Here is a 23,948-nt window from a genome sequence, read left to right on the forward strand (position 1 = left end):
CCACCAGAAATAGGATGATGACTCATCTGGATTCAGATGGGCACACCCTCACTGAAGTAACACCTTCATGAGTTCCTATTTACATGGATTAAGATGAAGAATGTATTTTTTTCTGGCATATATAACTCAGTCTACCACCAGTCAAAACAGTATTTTTAAAATTGATTCTTCTTTTCACTTTTTATTAGAAAAGTTTTAGTTTTATGGGAAAATCATGTAGAACATACAGAGTTCCTATGTGTGCTTCTCCTCACCCCACCTCCATTATACACTACTCACATGACTGTGCTACCTTTGTTACAACCTATGAAACAATATTATTATAATTACACAATTAACTATAATCCACTATAATTACATTAGGGTTCACCATTTGTGTTGTTCAGTATGATCATTTGCTTTGTTTTGTTCTTTAAGTTTTTATTCTTCTAACATATATACAACCTAAAATTTCCACCTTTAGCCACCTTCAAATATATAATGTAGTGGTGTAAATTACATTCACTGTGTGTGCTACCGTCCTCACTATCTGTCACAAAAATGTTTCCATAACCCAGAAACTCTGTTCCAATGAAGCATTAACTGTCAATTTTCTATTCCATCCATCCCCTGGTAACCTGTATTTGGAATCTGACTTTATGAATTTGCATATTCTAATTATTTCATATCACTGATCATACAATATCTGTCCTTTGATGTCCAGCTTATTCATTCAACATGGTGTCTCCAAGTTTCATCCATGTTGTCACATCCCTAGTCAGAACGTCAATCCTTTTAACAGCTGAATGATATTTCATTGTATATATATATATATACATGTGTATATGTATATATATATATATATATACATATACACACAACACTTTGTTTATCCATTCATCAGGTGATAGGCACTTGGGTTGCATTTATCTTTTAGATGTTATAAATATTGCCATTATAGACACAAATGTGCAAATATCTGTTTGAATCCCTGCTTTCATTTCTATTGGTATATACCTAGATGTGGGATTGTTGGGCCATATGGTAATTCTATAATTAACTTTATGTGGAACCACCAAACTCTTTTCCACAGCAGCTGCACCATTTTACACGTCCATGAAAAATGAACAAGTATTACTATTTTACAACAACCTTTCCAACACTGGTTACATAATGACTAAATTATCCAGTCTAGTCACTGTGAAATAGTGTCTCTTCATGGTTTTGGTTTGCATTTTTCTAACAGCTAATGATGTTGAATATCTTTTCTTGTGCTATTGGACATTTGCATATCCTCTTTGAAGGAATATCTATTCAAGCCTTTTGCTCATTTTTCAGTTGGGTTGTTTATGTTTTTGCTTTTGAATTGAGGTATTTCTTTATGTATTCTGGGATATGAAACCTTTTTGATATGTGGCTTCTAAATCTTTTGGTCTATCTATAAGTTGTCATCTTTACTTTCATGATAAAGACCTTTGGTGCAAACATGTTTTTACTTTTTATGAACTCCATTTGTGTATTTCTCTTTGGTTGCTCAAAATTTTTGGAGTGGAGTCTAAGAGACCATTGTCTAACATGAGGTCCTAAAGCTGTACTTTTATGTTTTTGCCACTAGGAGTTTTATGTTTTGGTTCTGATATTTAGATCTTTGACTCATTTTGAGTAAATTCTCACATATGCCATGAGGTCCATCTTAATTCTCTTGCAAATGGAGATCCAATTTCCCCAGGATCATTTGTTGAAGGGACTATTCTTTCCCCACTCAGTGAATGAGGCACCCTTGTCAGAAATCAGTTAGCCATTGATGCAAGTCTGAACTCTGAATTTGATTCCAGTGATTTACATGACTTTCCTTGCATGAGTACCATATTGCTTTGATTACTGTAGCTGTGTAATAAACCTAAAAATTAGAAAGTGTGAGTCCTCCAAATTTGTGGGGTTTTTTAAAGATGATTTTGGCTATTCATGGTCCCTTATTCTTCCAAATAAATTAGATAATTTGCTTTTCCATTTATGCAAAGTAGACCACTGGCATTTTGATTGAGATTGTATTTAATCTGTAAATCATTATAGGAAGAATTGACAACATAATGATATTTAGTCTGTCAATCCATGAATTCATAATATTCCTCCTTTTATTGTGGTCTTTTTGAATTTCTTTTAGCAATGATTTTTAGTTTTCAATGTGTACATCCTTTATATCCTTGGTTAGATTTATTACTAAATATTTGATTCTTTAAGTTACAGTATTGGCTTGTTAATGGTGCCAGAATACAATATACCTGAAATGGCTTTTATAAAGGGAATTTATTAAGTTGCAAGCTTACAGCTAAAAGGCTGTAAAAATTTCAAAACTAAGGCACACAGAGAAAGATACCTTCACTCAAGGAGGGCCAATCTGGAAAGGCACATGACTGGCTTCTTCTGGTCCTTCGGCTTTTTGTTTCAAACAGCTTCCCAAGGGACTTTCCTTTCTGCACTTCCAAATGTCTGGGTCCTATGTTGGCTCTGTCAGCTCTGAACTTTTTCCAGAATGGTTCCTTCTTAAAGGACTCCGGTAAGTGACCCCACCTTGAATGGGTGAAGACACTTCTCCATGGAAACCACTTAATTAAAATATCCTACCCATAATTGGGTCATCACGTCTCCATGGAAAAACTTGATCAAAAAGATCCCACCCAACAATATTGAATCAGGTTTAAAGAACATGGCTTTTCTGGGGAAACTACAACTTCAAACCAGCACAGTTACTATTGTAAATGAATTGTTTCCTTGATTTCCTCTATAGATTGTTCATTACTAATGTAAAGAGACAATAGATATCTTGTACCCATCATTTTGTTCAATTCAGGTATTAGCTTTGGTAGCTTTGCTGTGGATTTTTAAGGATTTTCTGTATATATGATCATGTCATCTGAAAATAAGGAAAGTTTTACTTTTTCTTTCCATTTTGGAGACTTTTATGTCTTTGCTGCCTATCTGCTCTGGCCACAACATCCTGTACAAAGCTGAAGAACAGAGGTGACAGTAGGCATCCTTGCTTTGTTCCAGATCTCAGTGAGAAAACGTTCAGTCTTTCACCATTGAGTGTGATGTCAGTGGTGGGTTTTTCATATATCCCCTTTATCATATTGAGGATTTTTCTTTCTTTTGCTAATTTTCAAATGTTTTTATCAAGATGCTGGATTTTGTCAAAGGTCTTTTCTGCATCAATCAGAAGGTCATGTGGGTTTTTTCCTTTTTATTAATGTGCTGTATTTATTTTCTTATATTGGGCCAGCTTCTGAAAGAATTCATATGAATTAGCATAAATTCACCCCAAATAGAAATATAAACCTGCATAATAAAAAGGTAGTAACTCAGCAAGAATTTGACTTCATCTTCAATTCCAGCAGGATTCCAATTATGTGGAATGTCACTGCCACAACAAGCACCTTAGTGGGAACTGGAATTAAAGAAAAATATGCTATATCTACTTCTGCTGTGCTTAGCTATCTTTCTTGTGTTGTTTTGCATTCTTAATGAACTCTTCACAAAGTTGTCATAGGTGTTATAATATGTTCCTTCTTTATTTTCTCAATTTAACCCACAATGCTTCAGATTACCATTATATTAAAATGATATCTGACTTAGGTGATCTGTGAAGTTTAGAATCTTGGCTGATGTGAAGTTTATGATATGGAATCTCTGAAATTATTCATAAATGCTTGTTCTCTTATCTCTACCCTCCCAGTCTTGCCCCCAGGTGGGAAATAGAAAGAATTACCTTTCAAACTGAACCAAGTTGCAATATGAATTTTATTATCACCTTTCTTCCTACCCCTCAATTTCTGCACTTCTATTTCATTGGCTCACATCTTCATTGAGTATTAATGAAGCAATCAAATTCCTTCATACCCAATTTTGTTTAAGAAAAGATTTCCCATTCTATAATTATACAACATAATTTTTAAAATATTAGTTCAATACTTGAAATTCTTCTCTGTTAGATTTGTTCATAATTTCTGCCCATGGTTCAAGACAGCATCATTTGAAAACTTGATTCTAAAGTGCAATATGTTTGCTATTACCTTTTAACTTTTCTATCATCTGAAAATTTAGTTACTATTACTTGTATTGATTTAATCAATATAAGGAAGAGGGGTTGAAAGAAGTCAAAATAAACCAAAGAGGTCATTGGAAGTTTATTTGAGAAGATCCTGATTGCTGGATGAAATTGACAACAAACAACTGAATTCCTATTGTATGTGCTAGGAATTATTTTATATGTTATTTCCTTTAATGAAAGAATTATTAATTAAAATTACCTGAGCATGATTGTTTTGTTGGTAATTATTATCTCTACTTATAGTGTCATTGTGGTGTAAAGAGTTGAGAAAAATGAAACACACTAATTAGAAGCACTGCAGAAATAATAGATAATGGTTATGCCTGTAAATATGAGTAATGACTACTGAGTACCTCAAAACCTAATGAGACTTTGAGTTTTTGGAAAGGAATTCAGCAGTTATCATGAGTATTGTCTTAAAACCTTCCTGAAGGAATACAGTGGAAAAAGATTCCAGTGACCTTGCAAATGCATTGTGAACCCCATGGAGCATGATACTCCCCTTGAAAGTCAAGAAATCAAGTGATTAAGCAGAAGACAAGGAAAGTTCCTCACAACAAAACTAAGAAGCTGCCTGTACTCAGGTCTGCATTCCTTTTTATCTCAAATGATTATGTGTTCATACACCCTGGGCAGTAACTTGAAGCAACTCTTCATCACTGAATTTGAGGATAATCCTCCTGGGTAAATAAGATATCACACGACATTCTAGCAAATGTCTTACTTAAATCAAGTTATGGTATGGAGGAAGTAGTCATTAACTGGATGTTTATTAATCCTACCAAAATTTAATAAGTGTAATCTGATCTAAACTGCTTATCAAAGCAATTTTTAATATCCACAGCTCATTGTTCAATAATAAGTCTATCTAGAATTTACAATAATATTAATCTCTGTATGTAGCTCCTATGATAGTTCATTTTTTGCTAAAACAGATAACATGATATAACAACAATTAATGTAGAATTTTCTTCATTCTCCATGATTTCTGGGTATTGTGGAAATAGTACTGAAACTATGGTCAGATAACCTGGAATATATTTTTAGGTTTATTGCCTAGTCAAATTTGCCTTTGACTAACCACTCAAAATTTCTGCACCATCTATAAAGAAAGCAGTCTTATTTCAGGATTCTGAGATCAGTAGTCTTGCCCATTCTCTGAACTGTGTAATCCTAGAAAGCTAATAAGATTTAGTCAAGATTATTAACTGGATGGTTGCAGAGGCAAGCTCAAAAATCAGGTTTCCTAATTTGAGTTCTAATCTTTTTTTCACTATCAATATGCAGTGGATGACTCTAAAAATCAATAGAAAATGGATGTGAAAGAACTTCTTTTTTTTTTTTTTGGTTCCCAAGCTTTATTCAAGGATTTATATAAAACATTCCAGGAAAAGCGAGTTTCAATCCTCATCTTCCTCCTCCTCTTCATCCTGGTTGATCTGGAAGTAGTGTAATTCATAGCTTTCCTTGCTGTTAGCAACTACGCGCAACCAATCACGTAGATTATTCTTCTTCAAATATTTTTTGGTGAGATATTTCAAATACCTTTTGGAAAAAGGCACCTCTGAGGTTACAGTAATCTTGCTTTTGCTCCTTTCAATGGTTACGACTGCCACGTCCGGCTCTTGAAGCTGAGTTGGGAGAGGGAAGTCGAGGTTAACTTAAGAAATCAGCACTCAGGAGACAAGTATGGTTCCATCACTCAGGCCCCCTGCTTCTTGGGAGTGAGCTCTCTTTATTATTTCTTTCTTAGTAGTTCCCCATCTTAGTAGTCGTAGTCTTATGTTTTCTTGCCTCCCTCTTATATCCTCAGAACTTCCCTTATAGGAGGGAGTTCGCGCCGGCGGGAAGGGCTGGTTACATAATTGGTGGGGAGTTCACGCGGGAAGGTCCCGGCGGGAACCTTGTAGTACTATCTCTAGTGGGTCATTTCCCCCAGGTCATACCCGCTTTTTCTCTACCCCCCTTTACAGGGGGTATTGTTTTCAGAAACTTCTGCATGCAATGATCCAGGAAATTCCACTCCCTCGGCCGGAGGGTAAATGATTGCAAATCAACTGGGACATCTGTTAGCTGCTTGCTCAACAGAGCTTGTAAAAGAGCTTGTAACAGAGCTTGTAAAAGAGCTTTTAACAGAGCTTGTAAAAGAGCTTGCCCAACATTAACCTCATAAATGCCTGCAACTTCTCACTGATAGGGGAAATAGGGGAATTACTTTATTCCCAGGTACAGATGTCCCTCTGGCCAGGAGGCAACATACAACCCCTCCACCGAGATTACCAACTTTTCCATTAACTTTGATTCTTTCTTGAAGAAACTGCTCAAAATTGGCAGCATCCATGATTCCATCTTCTACGGGGTGGGTGTAGTCGAGGGTGAACTTCAGAGCCGGCTTCTTTTTTTTGCCCCCCTTCGCTACAAGCTTTTTCACGGGCGCCATGGCAGCAGCGGAGGCAGAAAAAAGCTGAAAGAACTTCTTAAAGTAAGGTATGGTAAAGAATTACAGAGTCATGATAATTTATCAAATATTTCTTCTGCAAAACTTCCATTATTATAAGATACAATTAGTCTAAACTTAGAAATTACAGAAGAAATTTATGTAAGGTTTATTTCCACAAGGATGTTCCCACATCAAGAGATATGGTGTAGTTTATATATGGAAATAAATATTAAAAGTTACTAGTGGCAAAGGTTCCCTAAAATTATTTTTGTTTAAGTTTAGCCCCTAACACTTCTTAATAAATATTAGTTCTATGATTATTTGAATATAAATTCAATAGAACTCTCCCCGCTAGGATGTAAGTTCCTGGAGGCTGAAGACCACATATGTGTTTCCCACTATTGCATCTGCATAGCCTAGCAGAGTGCCCTGCATAAAGATTGCATTCAAATAAAAGCCCTGAGTCAGGAAATAAGATGTGGTAGTATGTCCAAGAAGCTGATGAGGAGAGGAAGCAAAAAAAGGAGATAAAAGAGGAAGAGATGAAAATGAAGAGGAAGAAGAATGGAGAAAATTGCAGAAGTAGAGGAGGTAGAGGTGGAGGAAGAGAAGAGATTATTTTAAAGTGAAAAGAATGGAAAATGGGAAGGCAAGAATATTGCTGCTCAGAATGGGGAAGCTCTTTATTGGGAATGGTTTAAGGGGAGAAACCTCCAGTTCCATCACTAGCTCTCTATAGCCATTAATTTCTCTGATTTAAATCCTTTGTCTGTAGGATACTCACAATAACCTCAAGCGGAGAGGGTGAGGATTAAATGAGTTGCCCCAGAACATTGTTCCGGTACATCATGAGCACTCAGCAGACAGATATTAATCATGATGACCATCATCATCACCATCACCAGATGTTTTTCTTCTATTACTTGTGCCATACCATAGAGTGGTGGCAACATTCACCCCCCTCCTATCTCTTCAGAAATGGAAGAGGCAGGAGAAGCATAAGAAAGATTGATGGTTGAGACAAAGATGGTCATTGTAGCCAAGGATGTCACTGACCTCATGTGGGAAATAAAATGGGCAAAAGCCAAGCACCTCAGCCTCTGGGACTCCTACTGTTTCTTTCTGAGTTTCCTTTCTTTTTCCCAAATCCTATAGTACATCTGCACTCAGATTCCTAACAAGTCTTCAGTTTAATTTTTATTTCATTGTGATAGATGGAAAATGATACTGTGGAAGTGATGGGTGGAAGAGGGAACATGCATTTTAAAAGTAGCTTGAGTAAAAGGAAAGAGAATCGAGTAAAAGTAAGAAAAAAACAGATAATGGTTTGCAAAAACAAGATAGAGAATAAAACAGAAAAAAAAAATGAAGGAAAAATAAACTTCTGATGCTTGATGAATAAATACAGCATAAAAACACATGGAAATAAAAAGATGGGTAAAGAAAGCAATATTATATAATATGGAATAAGAGGGAAGTACTAAAGCAGTAGTTCTCAACCAGGCTAATTTTGTTCCCCAGGGGATATATGGCAATTTCTGGAAACATATTTGGGGGTCACAATGACATTTTTGATTGCCACTGACATTTAGTGGGTAGAGGACAAGGACATAGCTAAATATCTTAAAATGCTCAGCAAAGTCCCCTATAACAAGGAATTCTCACACCCAAAATACCAATAGCATAGAGGCTGAGAAACCCTAAGCTAGAGATTAAAGGAGAAGAGGAAGAGATGGAAGTAGATCAGATCTAGTCACTCTTCTGCTCAAAACCCTCCAAAGTCCCCATTTTGCCTTGAATAAGAGTCAAACTCCTTAAATGTATTTCTGTGACTCCAGCATCTTTTATTCTGTTCACTCCACCCCTGCCACATTGACCTCTTTGTCCTTCTGTAAATACCTGGGACACTTGTCCATCATAGGGTACTTGGACTAGCTCTTCCCTCTGCATGGAGATGGTTCCCCTACATATTCATGAAGCTTGTTCCTTCTCCTTCAAGCTTTTCCAGGCCGCCATGTCTCTTTCTCAGGAAAGCTTATTCTGGATCAGTCTATTTAAAATGGCACCTCACCTCTAACACTGCTGATCCTTTTATAATCTATTATTTCATGGCATGTGTTGCTTTGAATTATTTGATATAATTTGTTTATTTTTTATAATGTTGGCCTGTCTTCCCCTTCTCCACTTAGAATGCAAGCTCCATGAAGGAATTTTGTCCATTTTTTTCACCACTAAAACAGAGCCTGGCATACAATAGGTGCTAAATAAGTGTTTGTTGAGTAAACAAATAAAGGGGTTCAGCAAAATTCATATGATAATAACAGTAATGACAATACATACACAGCACTCACTCTGTGCATGGGGATTGTTCTAAATATTTCATATATATTAATTCATTTAATCTTTATAACCAACCTCCCTATATCATCATTGCAACTTCAAAGAGAAAATTAAGGAAGAGAGAGATTAGATAATGTTCCCATTTATCTCAGAGCTAGTCAGTGGCAGAGCTGGAATTTGAACCAAAGCAGCTTGGCTTTAGAGTCTGAGATCTTAGCCTTCTATACTGTGTCACATTATTGTGAAACAGAGCCTCAAAATTTACCCTTTTAAAAATAAATAAATAGGCGGGCCGCGGTGGCTCAGCGGGCAAAGTGCTTGCCTGCTATGCCGGAGGACCTCGGTTCGATTCCCGGCCCCAGCCCATGTAACAAAAAAACAAAGAAACAAAATACAATAAAACAAGAAAATGTTTAAAGATGTTTCCCTTTCTTCCTTCCTTCCTTCCTTCTATCCTTCCTTCCTTCTCTCTGTCTTTCCTTTAAAAAAAAAAAAATAAATAAATAAATAAATAAATAAATAAAAATAATAATTCCAAACTTTTATCAAAGACATTGCTCCATGCAATAAAGCAATAATAAAACTTATACTTTACTCTGCATATAATTAAAGAAGCATAAATTTATCTCCGACATTTGGGCTTCAAAATAACGCAGTTATTTGTAATTCACAATGGTTGTCCTATACTGTTATCATCAAAAGGAAAAGGAAAATAGTTATCTTTGCCATAATTATTATAATATTTCAGATATTTTATTTATGTTAAATTGAAATGTAGAAATCATAAGCCTATGAAAGCTTAATTGTTGCAATGTATGTAAAACATTAATGGCTTATTTTAACAGATTTAAAAAAGAACAATAACTTACTTGTTGATTGTTTCAAAAGTATTCCCACTTCACTGGAACTAAGCTCCTCATCGAGAAAGGATCATTTCATAAAAGCAACTTCTGGTTAGTAATATGTGTGGAATTTTAGAATATATTAACATATCCTTAAGAATAATGTTCTAATGTAGAATGCAAAGCAACGTGTTTGAGTTTGAAAGGCTTGCTCTCACATCCTCAATTTATGATGTATTATCACAGGAGTTACTACACATCTCATTAAGCCATATTTAAAATACATTAATTCAAAGAGAAATCAATTAAAATGGAAAGTGAGATTAATGCTTCTTCCAAATTTGAATTCTCTGTGTAATTTTTTATGGCCCTTTACACATTCTTTATTGCTTTAAAGTTGCTTCTTTTTTTTCCCCTCTATTATTCATTTATTTTTTTATTAATTAAAAAATTAACAAAACATTTAGAAATCATTCCATTCTACATGTACAATCAGTAATTCTTAATATCATCACATAGTTGCATATTCATCATTTCTTAGTACATTTGCATCGATTTAGAAAAAGAAATAAAAAGACAACAGAATAAGAATTAAAACGATAATAGAGAGAAAAAAAACTCTACCTCACATTAAAGTTGCTTCTTGCACCCTAGTACAGAAGTTCACCCACCTGGAGAAAAGTAAAGTTCTTCAAGGACAATTCCTTAAGTCTATTTACTCTGCATCCTTTACAGACTTCAGCAGCGTGTCTTACACATATCAAGAACTCTTTTAAAAGTAAATTCATGCATTGAAGACACTGAAGAGGTCAGAAAAACAATGGAAGTAGGCAAAGTTAAATGTTGTCCTGGGATCAGTTTTAAGAAGAAAGAACATGCTTACTTTACAACAACTTGGGAAATAGTTTGTCCTGTGTAATAACTACTGTGGCACATATCCTGAGAAACAACAAACGGGACAGCTAAACTTTAGGCACAAACAAGACTTCTACAGTTTTTGTTGAAGAATGAATTGCAACTATAATTTTTTCTAATTTGAGAGCCCTTCTAAGAGATATAAATTGTTGATAAATGATCCATTTGTTCTCTGGAATAAATATAATTAGATTCCAGTCATTGACATATATACTTTTTTTTCCCTTTTTGAATAGCCAGGAATATTGATTCTGAAAATGACAGAGCTGGATCTCAAATAACTAGCTCAAATTTTTCTTTAAAAACCAATCACATGTTTACTGGGCCTGACTCCATTCCCACCCCTTTAAGACGATCTGAAGATGTGTAAAAACATGCATTTGTATGAACATTTGTTCCAGGAGAAATGTTCATGTTTTTTGTCATATTCTTGAAGAGGTCTATGTCATGGAAAACAATTAAGAAACATTACTGTTAGAAGATAATTAATTTGACCAATATTTTTTAACCTGGTATTTTTCTAACACATAAACATGCAGTTTGTATTTCATGATAAGATTTGATATGATTAAAGTGACAAATATATACCAACATACCTCTGTGTGCTTTTATGTCATAATAAAAAAGAAACTGTTAAAAATCATAAACTTTATTTTTCCTATATCTGCAGTTGAAAATCCATTCACAGCATGCCAAATACTTGAATAACTGAATCAATGTACATGGATATGTCATGTAATATACTTAAGTTATTCTACAAGTAAACATGTATCTCAAACACCAAACTAAAGTAGCATATGCAAAGCAGAAGGTGGAAAACAAAGATCATAAATAAAAGTTTTGACTCCAAAATATTAATATTTTCTTACTTGAAAGTGGAACTTAGGTGCCTAATTCTTTTGGGATCCTCATGTCCTCCCCTCCTCTCCAAGAGACAAACAGCTTTTGCCATGTAATGCAGTATCTGTCCAGAGTTGACATGCCACCTTGGGCAATCTTAATTTAGAGTGCCCCTCCCTAATGAACTAATTTTCATTATAATGAAAACACTTCTATTCCTATTAGCCTGAAATTTTTTTAAAAATGAGATTTTAGAATAAGGCCATTTTTTGTACCTCTTACATGCAGGGGTGGGGGTGGGTGGAGTTACTTCCAACAGCACTGAAGTTAACATAAGAAATCTAATTATAAAATAAATGTGACATCATTATCCAGTTAACTAATTTTGGACTTGGTAAAAAAATTCAACAAGCTTCTCTATTCATCAGTCATAGCAGAGAATGAAACAACTGTCAAATCCCAAACATCTCAAAAACCTCAGGATAATGTTTCCTTTCTAAGGCACTTTGATAACAATCAAAGGGAATAAAAGTATCCCATGTTATTCATTTGAAATAAGTGCATATAATGCTAGATATGAGCAAGCACCCATATTAGTTGTTCCCTTTTTTTCTAAATCATCATATAAAAGTTATGCAACATTAACATTTTTGTTGAGGATTAAATCAGGTAAAGGGAATTCATAGCAGTACCTATGCATTTGCAAGATTCAATTTGCAAGGTCTAAATTACTTAATTTTTTTTTAACTATAGAGCTTAGCCAGTTGGAATGTCTGGGCTCTAGCACTGTCTGTTTTCTCATCTGTAGGATGGGGTAACAATAGCATCTTTATCATATGCTTGTTCTGAGGAGTAGAAGATTTAACATAAATAAGTGCACTTAGAAGAACACCTGGCACAGAGTAAAACCTATCTGTGTTAGCTATTTTTATTGCCAAAGCTGCTTTTAAAGCAATGTTTAATAACTACAAAAATTTGGAAATAAAAATAGAGTGTCCAACCTTAAGAGAAGTGTAAAATAAACTTATAACAGATCCATGTAATGGTTATGATATGATATTATTCAAGTTAATTATATATTAATTGAGTATAATTTCATATGATTTCATCTATGTTAAACATCCACAGGAAATAAATGGAAAGAAATGCAGCAAAATATTCAACACTTATTCTGCATGGTATTAAGGATCATTTTTATTTTCTCCTTTGTTCCAAACTTTCTATAATATCCATATACTGTATAAGGTCTGAACCAGAAAAGGGAGACTTGTCTCAAAAAAAATACTACTCCTTGTGGTTTATTCTTTTATTTGTAGTTTGATGTCAGTTATGCACATTCAAATCAGAAATTGTTTCAGCAACCTACTAGATCACATAACTTTGAATTCCCAAAAACTAATTCTCAAAAACTGCTTTTGGAATTTTTCATAGATTTCATAGTATCTATAGAAGGTTCTGTAGATGAATTTGTTTGCAAAAATATGCTTTACTCAAACTTGCATTTCTATCTCCATTCCTATATTTTGATTTAATCATCTAAGATCCTCAAAGCAACAGAGGTGGAAAAACATAATTCAGGGAACAAAGAAACTTATGACATTAGTTTTATTATCTATTACCCCAATGTTGCCTGAAGCAAACTGTCTATTATTTTAAGGCTGCTGGAATCCCTTATCAGCTAATTTTCTGAGTCTTGAATGGTTTAATGCATTGGAAATAAAAAGACAGTGAGGAATGGTTGCTGACTCTCTCTATTTTTTTCAGAGTCATTCTTCTCTTTCAGTAATATGCTAAGCCATTATGCTTAAGAAAAGAAAAATCAAAAAGCATTTTAACATTTGGTAAATGTTCCCCAGTTTGGGGATGCAGATTGTCATATACAGTGGTAAAAGTACAGTCATTGGTACAATTGAACTGTTAAATGCCATTCACTTATCACTTTGGATCTTTGAAAATACTCCAGAGATTATTCTATATAATTTTTCCCAGTTAAAGAGTTTTATATGCAAGGGACTCATTAACCAAAAATATATTCAGCAAATTTCCCAAAGCAGTAAACTACAGAACTTCAAGTGGATAAGCCATTTAAAAGGAGAAAGATATTTAAAACCAAAATTATTTTGCAAATAAGTGTTAATTCTGTTTTAGTCAGCCACAAATAAAACCATTTCCTATGGTTTTTCAAATTCAAAATACTGAAGCTTAATCTATTAGAATACGTGGCTTTATATATTTTAAAAATGGGTGTTTTCCAATCCACAGTCACAATGCTGACATGCCTTCCCACACATGGAAACCAATCACTGAGTGATTTCTGGATATTGACAGAAAAACTCATTTTAATTGGTTGAGTGTCATGTCTACTTTTAAAAAGTCTCATAAAAACATTCTCTCCTTAAAGGCATTCAACACATGTAATATTCTTATTACTTAAAATCATAAAATGAAACACTATGAAAGAAGATCAATGTTAAAATCAATCAATCTAAACGAAAAGAAAATACAGCTAAAGCAACAATGAATTTTGTTTCCAAATAAAACGAAGCTCATTACAAATTTCATTCTCTCTCTAATCAACAAGAGCTGTGGTCCCATATTAACACCAACACTTGGTGCAAAACAGTTCTCATTGAAAAAAAAAACAATATATTACTATTTAAATATGTGAGATTATTTGAAAACCATTTTTAAAAGGCAATAGCTCTTTTTTCTATACTTCTAGTGAAAAGGATCACTCCACATCTGCTATACCAGTTATGGTTAACTTTATCCTTAAAAGTCTAGAGTTTCACCACTATTTTTTCTTTCTTTCTTTTTTGGGGGTATGTGAAAAAAAGCAACATGGTGTAAATTTATATCTCATTGCTATTTCCTGTTAATGCTTTTTCCTATCTGCCTTTTCACATCTGATTCACAATTGAAGGAGAGATTCAAAATCTTCCTTTCTGACTTTCCATTGTCCCGAATGATTTTCTCTTCCTGGAAATCTCCCATATTTAGTTCTAATATTTGGATATGTGGTCTGATGTATACATCATTTATCCATTTACATTAATCATGACTATCTGAATAAACTGTAAATTTCTTCAAATTCACATCTTATGTTCTTTTTAAACTCTACCTCACTTCACCCAAGGTGTAACACACTGTATAGTAAGTACTGGGTTATAAATTAGCATATACCCATTTTCTTTCCCCAAGGCTGTTTAGCTCACAATGAGAGTGGCTACTAACAGCAGTGATGTCTTTTTGAAGTCATTAGTGTTGAAAGAGGGGCTCAACTAAACATCTCTTAACTTTTTGAGCTCACTGAGACCAGAGACTATGACTTCTCCATTTTGATAGCAATAAAAGGATGGTACAGTTTATGACACATACCAGGTGCTGACATAATATGCTGAATTATATTTAAGGGTTTTCCATTGCACATTATTTCTGAAATATCAAGTTATTCCAATTCTCCTGCTTTCTAACAGTAGAATACAACAGTCCTGAGAGTTTCTAGAAGTCCTGCTGATCTTCTTCCTATGTAACTCTGAATAGAGATCTTCAGTCACCCCAGTCCTTTCAGTCTCTTATGAGAGATGCTGACACAGCTGCCTTCCACACTTACACTGACACATGAATCTAGATAACTAATCATAAAAGACAGCCATAATGCCAACTTCTTGCTGAACAGATGGGGATTTTGTTACTGATTATTAAAGTACCTCAGGCTTCTCCTATTATACCAGAATCTACCCTCCTACCTGAATTTTCAGATGACTAAAGTCCAGAAAACTTCCACAAAGAAAATCAGTTTCAGAATAACCTCAAATGAAAAACCAATATTCTTGTCACACAGTTTACATAAAGATAAATGACAATATTGAAAAAGAAATACTGTGGTTTAGTTAAAAATGAAGAAGCAGAAAATAAAATCAAATACCACATGGTTACTGACATAGTGATTTGGTCATAATCACTTTTTAAAATTTTATTTCTGTTTCAAGTTAATAAATTCTGTTCTAATCTATAGCAAAACATAGTATGGTCTAAAAGCATGATATTTCCAATAATGGAATTATAATTCTAATGTATCAGTTTATATTCATTATATACCAATTATAAACTGCCAGGATATTGCATGTGACAACTGATGAATTAATAGCAACATTGATATTCACAAGTCATAGTTACATAGGCCCCAACAAGCTTTGCAACTTACATCTTCTATTACTCTTTCATTCAAAACTACATCAAAGACAGTCATATGTGTGACATTCTCTTAAAAAAAAATAAATGAATGCTGGATAACTGCAAAATGTTATAGGTGAAAGAAACCCCTTAAATAGTTTGTTCTCAAATACTCTCATTCATATTATATAAATGGTCAATGTTTTAAGATTCAGACATAGTTGAGTTTCATATGCTAACCCAGTTTGAAACCCACATGAAAGTAATTAATCATCATATCACATCATGTATTTTACTCTCACAGTAAGTTTATTACACAAATAGGTGCTGATAGCCAAGCAAAGCTTCCAAAGCATCAAGTCAAAATTTTAGGTCTAGACAGTGTTTACCTGAAGACAGGGTTTTTGTTTGTTTGTTTATCTACTTCATTGCACATTACATTTTCTGTGCTTTTTCTATTCCTTTTATAAACTACTTGACTTATTCCCCTTTAAAATCCTTACGTAAATAAAGAAGAGGACCAAATGGAAAGAGAGAGATCTATAGAATCCCTGATTTACATTTTTGGGATTCCAACCAAGACTTGCTAAAAGGAGGTTAGACATTTAACTGTATATCTACCTGGTCTCCAAATGTTGATAGAATGATGAAGCAAAGCAGCACAAGCTCCACATAAGATTCCTTGTAATTTATTCTGCCAAAACAAGAAGCAGAAGGGCACATCATCACATAAGGAAGTATGTGCCCATGGATGCAGAATTTCAAATATTATCCTCTTAATCTCAACCTCCTGAAGACAGTAAATACACAACTATTCTGCTGTAGATTTCCCACATCTCTTACCACAAAGAAACACAATTCTGCCAAAATGAACACGCTCAAATTTGTTCATTTTTTAAAATGTCATAATGGTTCAGATGAAAATACAGCCTGCCAAAGATATCAAATAAAACACACACACACACACACACACACACACACACACACACGCAAACGAAATGCACCTTTAGACCTGAATTTCAAAACATAATCTCTCCATTCTCTCCATCTGTCAGCCCAGTTGTGTGATAAGAATCCTAGAGAAGTCCTGCAAACAGGACAAGTTTTATCTCTCCATCTATATAGCTACCACTCTCTGGACCTTAGTAGTATTAATTATGTTCTGCCTGCGGAGCAATCTACAAGAATTGTCATTGGTAAAGGGAACCGTTCCAATGAATTGAGTCTTTTGAACAGACTTGCATTTTAGGAAATAAATGCAGAGTTCAGTTCATTAAGGTAATGGGGGATGGGAATAGTCTTTCCTAAAATGTGCATTGGAAATTGGATAGAACAGGTATTAATCTGTGGAAACCTGTCAACCAGTCTTCAATCTCCTACTCCTTGGCATCAGAAATAGGATGACAATGTTGAATTTAGACTATGCCCCTCCCCTTCCCTTCTCGCCGCGGCCGCCACCACCTTAGAAATTACATTCTTAGCCGGCGGGCAACTGCGGGTGCAGCCTCCTGCACCGAGAACAGCGCTCCCGGGGCTCTGCCACCGGCTCCGTGGCGCCACCAGCTGCCAGTCCGCTCGCTTGGACCCCACCCCACCCAGCCGGGACCCCGCCCCCGCCCCCGCCCGGAGCCGCCTGAGTCGCGCAGCTTCAGCCTGACACCACTGACACTGCCTCTTTCCCTGACAACTCGCGGAGAGAAGAAGGGAGCGGCGTGGGACGGCGGGGTGGGGGGGGGGGGGGCGGTGGGGGTGGGAGGTGGTGGCGGGGAGAACCCAAACATTCCCAGTTCCAAAAAGCCAGGGAGCAAGTAGCAAGACTCCGATGCGCTCGCTTCTCTCTCTCTCTGTGTCTCTGTCTCTGTCTCTGTCTCTCTCTCTCTCTCTCTCTCTCTCTCTCTCTCTCTCTCTCACACACACACACACACACACACACACACACACACACACACACACAGAGGCGCCTGAACCAAGCGGCGACAGGATGGAAGAAAGGGAGGAAGGTAGGGTGACGAGAAGGCCCGGAGTTGCCGCGAGCCACGTGTGCAGGGGACCTGGGGATGCTTCAGGAACTGCAAAAGTGAGAAAAGTCCCGGACCCGCTCCAGATCCCGAGGCTCTGGGCTCTCCTGCCCGCAGCCTTGGTCGCCTTCCTCTCAGCGGGGCTCGGCAGGCAATGAGCAGAGCCGGAACTGAGTCCCCCCACTCCCCACCCCACCCCCAGGAAGTCCTCCCCGGCCTGGCCTGTGGCCCGGAACCCGGCCCCCCTGCAGTTCGGGCTTGCGGCGGCTGCCAGCGAGAAGCGGACTTGCCGAGGTGCTCTGTGGGGGGTGGGGGTGGGGTGGGGTGGAGAGCAGGGGGCAGGAGAACAGCGACGCGCACACTCCGGTCCGGCTCCTCATTTCTGCCTCTGCCGACACACCCCCGGTTCAAAACCCTACTCCCCCGTTCCTTACATGCTCCCCCCACTCCTTCGCACAAACACACGGATAGACGCGCACGTGTCACCGCCCCCGCCATCCCAGGTCCATCGCTTAAAACACTAGTTGATCTCTTCTTGATTAGAAAAAAAGAAAGTGCAAGAACTTTTTTCGGGAGTCGCAGGAGCAGAGAAAGCCCGTCTGCAGGCGTCTTTCCGTAGTTTCCCAGGAGTTGAGAAATCCGGCGGTGCCCAGAGAAAACAGGACCCGAGACACACACCCCCGCCCCCGAGGGAAGCCAAGGGCGCCGAGCTCCCTCTCCACACCCCCACCCACCCACCCCCGCCCCCGCGCCTCTGTACCTCCTTAAGTTCCTTGGCCACGTACTTCAGGTCGCCTGGGACTAATTCCAGATCCTCCACGATGATCCTTATCTGTTTCTTCACCTTGGTTTTGGAGACTGCCGGCGGCCCCTCGGCTGGAAAGGACGAGGAAGTGTTCCCTTTGGACTTGGCTGACATTCTTTGGGGGCAGTGGAGGCAAGTCAGGGCAGGCTGCTGCGACCGCTGCCGTCCCGGTCCCCCCACATCTTGGGCGCTCCCCGGGCAGCGGTGGTGCTCTGGCTGCTCGTTCACCCAGAGCGCGGCGCTGGGCTGCAGCCCGGAGGGCCGTCAGCGGCGGCCGCGCATCCCTCTGGGGTCTCTCCCCCGCACTGCCTCAGTGTCAGGGTGCTGGGAGGCGAGTTGGTGTCCCGCCCCACCCCTCCTCCTGGTAACGAGGCGCTCCCCCACCAGCCCAGCCTGCTGCGCTGCCGCCCGCATCTAGCCAGGGTTCTTTCGGCATCACTAGCTGCCGGGAGACCTGGGTCTCCACCAGCCTCTCTGATCGATTTATATTTATAAATAAGAGCGAGAGGATCGGCAGTTGATTTGGGGGGTCAGTAATCCAACCCTAAATGAGTACCCAGGACTGAATGATGTCCCAAAAGGTCTCCAGTTCATTCCAAACATTAACACGAGTTTAACAGCCGTGTTCTTATTTCTTCAGGAAAAAAAAGAGAGAGAGAGAGAGAATGGGTGCGTAATAGCGACCCCTCACCCTCCCCACCCTTGGAATCATGAAATTCAACCAGTCTTCTTCAAAAAGTCAGTCTAAAACTGCTGATTCCACAAAACGAATAGCATATTTATTAATTTTAAATCTTTACACCAAAAGTCCCCCCCACTCCACCCCCAGGACACTGAGTCATCTTGGCTATACTTCTTATCTAGGCCAGCTTTTTTTTTTTTTTAAGTGTCCTTCCTCTTTTCATAGCCTATACTGATAGGTGTTTTAGTGTTATGGAGTAAATAGCCTGTCTGGGTCTGATTCTGAGAGAGTTGAGTGAGAGTATACCCCCAATTTCTTTTCCATCAGTTTTCTGCTTCCACTTCAAGTTCTTGCCACCAAAACAAATAGGAAATAATTTTCTAACTGTCCCATCAAAAGTCCTGGTCGGGGGAGTTAAAGGAAACCTTGAGTTTCTTTCTCAGTGGGTGGTTACCAGGCTCTTAGCTCAAGTTTTAATTTCCTTAGTAGCAAACCCACGGGCTATTAACTACTGACCTGGCAGGCTTCATTTTCTTCAGTGCACACTACCCCAGTTCATCCTGTTAATAGGCTACCCGTGTCCACCATGCCATAGCAGGGCTCTCCCTTTCCTGCTTCTTATAGCACAGGTAACTCCAACATGCTGTATACATGATGGAAAATCTTGGCAGCTCTCCTGGTCCTACTATTGCTTGATTCCAGTTCCTCAAGTCCCTAGTAAACAATCTGTTCACTCTCAAAATTCATCTTTTGGAAACAACTCATTGGAAGTCACATTTGGAACATGGAGGAAGTAAAAGAAGAAATACACAGAGATTGGTTAAAAGATATAATAGCACGGAAAAAATCAGAGGAACAAACAAGAAGTGTAGAAAACAGAAGTTGCTGGAAAATAATTTGAATAAGAAAAGAATTAAAGAACCAGTTTGCAGAGAGATAATTAGGAAGAAAGAGAAAAGATATTTAGAAATGTTAAGTGAATAATATTCTTGAATTCTCTGAGGAAGGTAGAAAAGATGTTGTTTTCTCCTTCACCTATCTTTTCAGATTTGTCTTTATTTTATAAAGATGTAGCAGTAAAAGTAATTAAATCAGGTTTATGAACTCCTTCACTGAACTTCACTGATGTTTAACAACACTCTATCTGAAGAAAGATTAATGGCCTGAAATGGCAAAACCTAATGTGAGAAAATAGAGGAGGTGGTGCTTCCTCGATATGAATTTTTGGATTTCAATGGTGGATGAGTCAATAGGGAAGTCCCTAAAATTCAAAGTCTAGTGATTTTAGGCATGGAATATTGGGGAAGAGGAAAGGAAGTGGTGCTTTCCCCCTGACCTGACAAAATAACCCTCCCGCAGTATAAGAATATTTCCATGCCACTCTGAATTTCCTTCACTAATGTTTTTTAAAACAAGCCAACAACAAAAAAACCCAACTGTTTCCCCTCTTATATCCATATCTGCTCCAGAATTGGTGTTCTGGCTCAATATCAGATATAACTATTACTCTGAAAACATCACACACACCTCCAGCACAATTTATTAAGTAATAGGTATCACCAATCTATATCTATATTCAAGTTGCAGTTAACTCAAGGGGGGAATGTCAAAATTGGCTTCCAGTCTTAAACTGAGAATGCTGATAATCGTCCAGCAGTCCACCTGTCCTCCTGCTGCTAAGGATCACCTAAAGCAAGCACTGGTAAAATATCCCAAAGAAAAAAATAGAAATAAGTGAGTTAAAAATGCTGAGAGGAAGGAGGCAGAATGAAAAGGATGCATGAGTTTAAATCAATTTTCTGTGCTCCTTTTAAAATTTTTTATACCTTCTTGGAAAAATCATTCATTCGTTTGGCTCATCATGAACTCTCTCAGTGATGAATATTATATGATATTTTAGAGCCAAATTACAGGGACCAAAAGCAAAAGTGACACCTAATAAAACTCCTGATGAATCTACCTTTACATTTGTTTATACATTAGTGACAGCTACAAATAAGTATACAACCTAACCACATTACTTATAAACATGGCTAGGATTACAGATGTCCAAATAGAGAAAGAGGGTCTTACTTATTTATAGAAGTGATTGTATACCCAGGATTATATTCTTGCTTTCTCTTTATCCAGCATTTTCTGAGTTTTATAACAGGCAAGGTTGGATGATTATAGGAGATCATCTATTGTTTGTTGTTTCTTCAGTTACAAACTCTTACCAGATACTTTGGCCAATTGTCTATATGTACGTGTGTGTGTGTGTGTGTGTGTGTGTGTTTATTCCACAGCAGTCGGTCTCTGATAATTAACCTGCATTAGCAAACCCTGTGACATTAACATAGTTCTTAATTCAGAGGGTGCAAAAATCTTCCCAAAATATTTTGTCTAATTTTGATGGTAGCAGCTGTCATTGACACACTATCATTATAATCCTTATTGATTCTCAAAGAAATGATGCATGTAATATATCACTCTTAAAGGAAAGTTTTGTTTTCCTTTCTTTCTTTCTTTTTGCTGGAATTTGCTCTTGTTTGTATAACTGGTAAAGTCATTGGAGCTATCTGTAAATGTGAAATAAAGAAAACCTTTATTCTGATCCAAACGTTTTCCACTGAGGAGTGATGGAGAAAGTCTAAGAGAGACGTTTGCTAGGGAAATGAAGATGAGAAAAACTAAAAAAAAATTTCATATGTATTGACTATTAAATTTATTCTATCTCTATATATAGGCAGTGATTCTCAAACTCTAGTGAGCATCAGAGTCTGTTAAAGCACAGATGGTTGTGCCCCTCAACAGAGGTCTGATTTGGTACAGGTCTGGGGTGGAGCTCACAACTTACAAATTTAGCAAATCTTTAGATGATGCTAGGGCTGCTGGTCAGGAACCACACTTTGGAAACCAATGGTTTTGGAGATTAAAAAAAAAACCTTAAGTTGTATCCCAGTTTAGTTAGAATTATTTCAAAGTGTTCCTCTAAGTAGCAAGCAGATACGGATTTTGTTGAATCATGGTCTCAAATCGCAGAGTCAAGAGCTGGAATAAGCCTTAAACATCATCTAGTTATGTCATTGTATTTTATAGATGAGAAAACTAAGGCCTAGAGAGGTGAAAAGGCACAGCTAATTAATGATTGAGAGCTGGAACTCCATGTTAGTGCACACATGTTGAGTCATGTCCATTTGTCTAGACAATGTCTCTTTTATATGTATCAATTACTTTTGCTCTAATTTGCCATAATAAATCCTATAGATATGCATTGGTAAAAAAGGAAAAGAACTACATGTTATCTGGAAATTTAAATGCAAATACTCACTGTAGTATCCTAAGTACTTAGGACTGAGTCTAAGCACATTGTAATTGCTCAATAAATATTTGACAAATTAAGAGCAAAGGAATAGATGAAATGTTGTCTACCTCTACATGTTTTGAAGTTAATTCAATTTGATATATATTTTTAAGGAGCTTCACTGGGCAAGAATCTATGGTATAGAATAGGGGTATCCCTAGGTTTGGAAAGTCGGAGTCCCAGTCCTGCACCAGGAGAGATTAGACAATTTCCCACATGACTCATATAAAGCAGGATTACCTCAGAGGATTTATCTTTGCCCTCTTTCTTACTTCTAGTCTGTTAATTTGCTTGACTGCCACAATAATCTGTCCATGTGGTAGAAATGCAACATTTGCTCAACTCAACAAGAGGAATTAGCTGACAGCCAAACCATGGAAAGATAAAGAGTTATCTTCAGGTAGGATTGGAACCAGGAAATCAAAGACTATTGGTGTTTCAGTTTGCTAAAGCAGCTGGGATGCAATATATAAAAAATGGATTGACTTTTACAGAGGAAATTCATTAGGTTACAAATTTACAGTTTTAAGGCCATGAAAATATCCAAATTAAGACATCAACTGGGTGATACCTGAACTCTGAAGAAAGGTCATCGGCATCTGGAACACCTCTGTCACCTGGGAAGGCACATAGCATCTGCTGATCCTTGCTCCCTGTACTTACTTTTGATTCCAGTGACTTTCTGTGTTCTGTGGTACTTCTTTAGTGTTTCCAGGGTTCTCCTCTCTCTAAGCATCTGTGGGTCCTCCCTTAGCTTCTCTGGGGCAAACTCTGGATTTCATCTCTTAGCTTAGCATCTCCTAGGGCATTTTCTGTCTCCAAGAATCTGTGCTTTCTCCAAAATGTCTCTCTCTTAAAGGACTCCAGTAAGCGGATTATGACCTATCTTGAATGGATGAGGTCACGTCTCCAGGGAAACAACCAAATCAAAAGGTCCCGTCCAACAATAAGCCTGCCCCTACAAGACTGGATTAGAAGAACATGAATTTTCTAGAGTACATGGCAGCTTCAAACCAGTACAATTGGAATGATTTATTTTTGTACCTGGCAACCCACTACCCTTTTGTGGATTAACTTCTTTCTCTTAGACCAGTTTCACAGGAAAGTTGAATCTTATCCACTGGTAGATTCAAGCTCACATCCTCATAACTCTCCACCTGAAAAAGAAAGGGCTCATCACATCAAGCCTTGACTTGTCCTGTTTAGGTCATGTACTAATACTAATCAATAGCTATGATTAGAATAAGCTTATAGAGAACAGGGCTGTTATAGTTGTGTCATTCTTATCATAGATTTGTATATTTATTACCATGATTTTTTAGTAGGTTGTAGTTAAATGAATTGTTCTTCCAAAATCTGTATGTATGATCAATTTCTAAAAGTGGAATCAGTTTTTCTTAGGAAGTGACATCTTCATACTCACACAAATGTACCATACACATTAGCAGTGGTCCTGCTTG

At 37.2% G+C, this 23,948-nt stretch overlaps 1 protein-coding gene across 1 annotated transcript; it reads right to left on the reverse strand.

The window, feature by feature from the left end:
• Positions 1–5,416: 5,416 nt before the first annotated feature.
• LOC143679190 (large ribosomal subunit protein eL22-like) lies at positions 5,417–10,396 on the reverse strand. The gene is made up of 3 exons (XM_077155811.1): positions 10,381–10,396; positions 6,351–6,551; positions 5,417–5,709 (listed from the first exon to the last, which is right to left on the reverse strand). Exons 2-3 carry the CDS (start codon positions 6,525–6,527, stop codon positions 5,488–5,490), a joined length of 399 nt encoding a protein of 132 aa, XP_077011926.1. The 5' UTR covers positions 6,528–6,551; positions 10,381–10,396; the 3' UTR covers positions 5,417–5,487.
• Between the last annotated feature and the right edge of the window lie 13,552 nt (positions 10,397–23,948).

This window comes from Tamandua tetradactyla, chromosome 4, assembly GCF_023851605.1.
Source record: "Tamandua tetradactyla isolate mTamTet1 chromosome 4, mTamTet1.pri, whole genome shotgun sequence".
Taxonomy (NCBI): Eukaryota; Metazoa; Chordata; class Mammalia; order Pilosa; family Myrmecophagidae; genus Tamandua; species Tamandua tetradactyla.

What these genes read in the sequence shown, in the direction of transcription:
- LOC143679190 (XM_077155811.1), bottom strand. Translation starts at nt 6,527, where the DNA reads ATGGCGCCCGTGAAAAAGCTTGTAGCGAAGGGGGGCAAAAAAAAGAAG. An exon ending in TTGGTAATCTCGGTGGAGGG is followed by an intron (nt 5,710 to 6,350) that starts GTTGTATGTTGC and finishes CAGCTTCAAGAG; the next exon opens with CCGGACGTGGCAGTCGTAAC.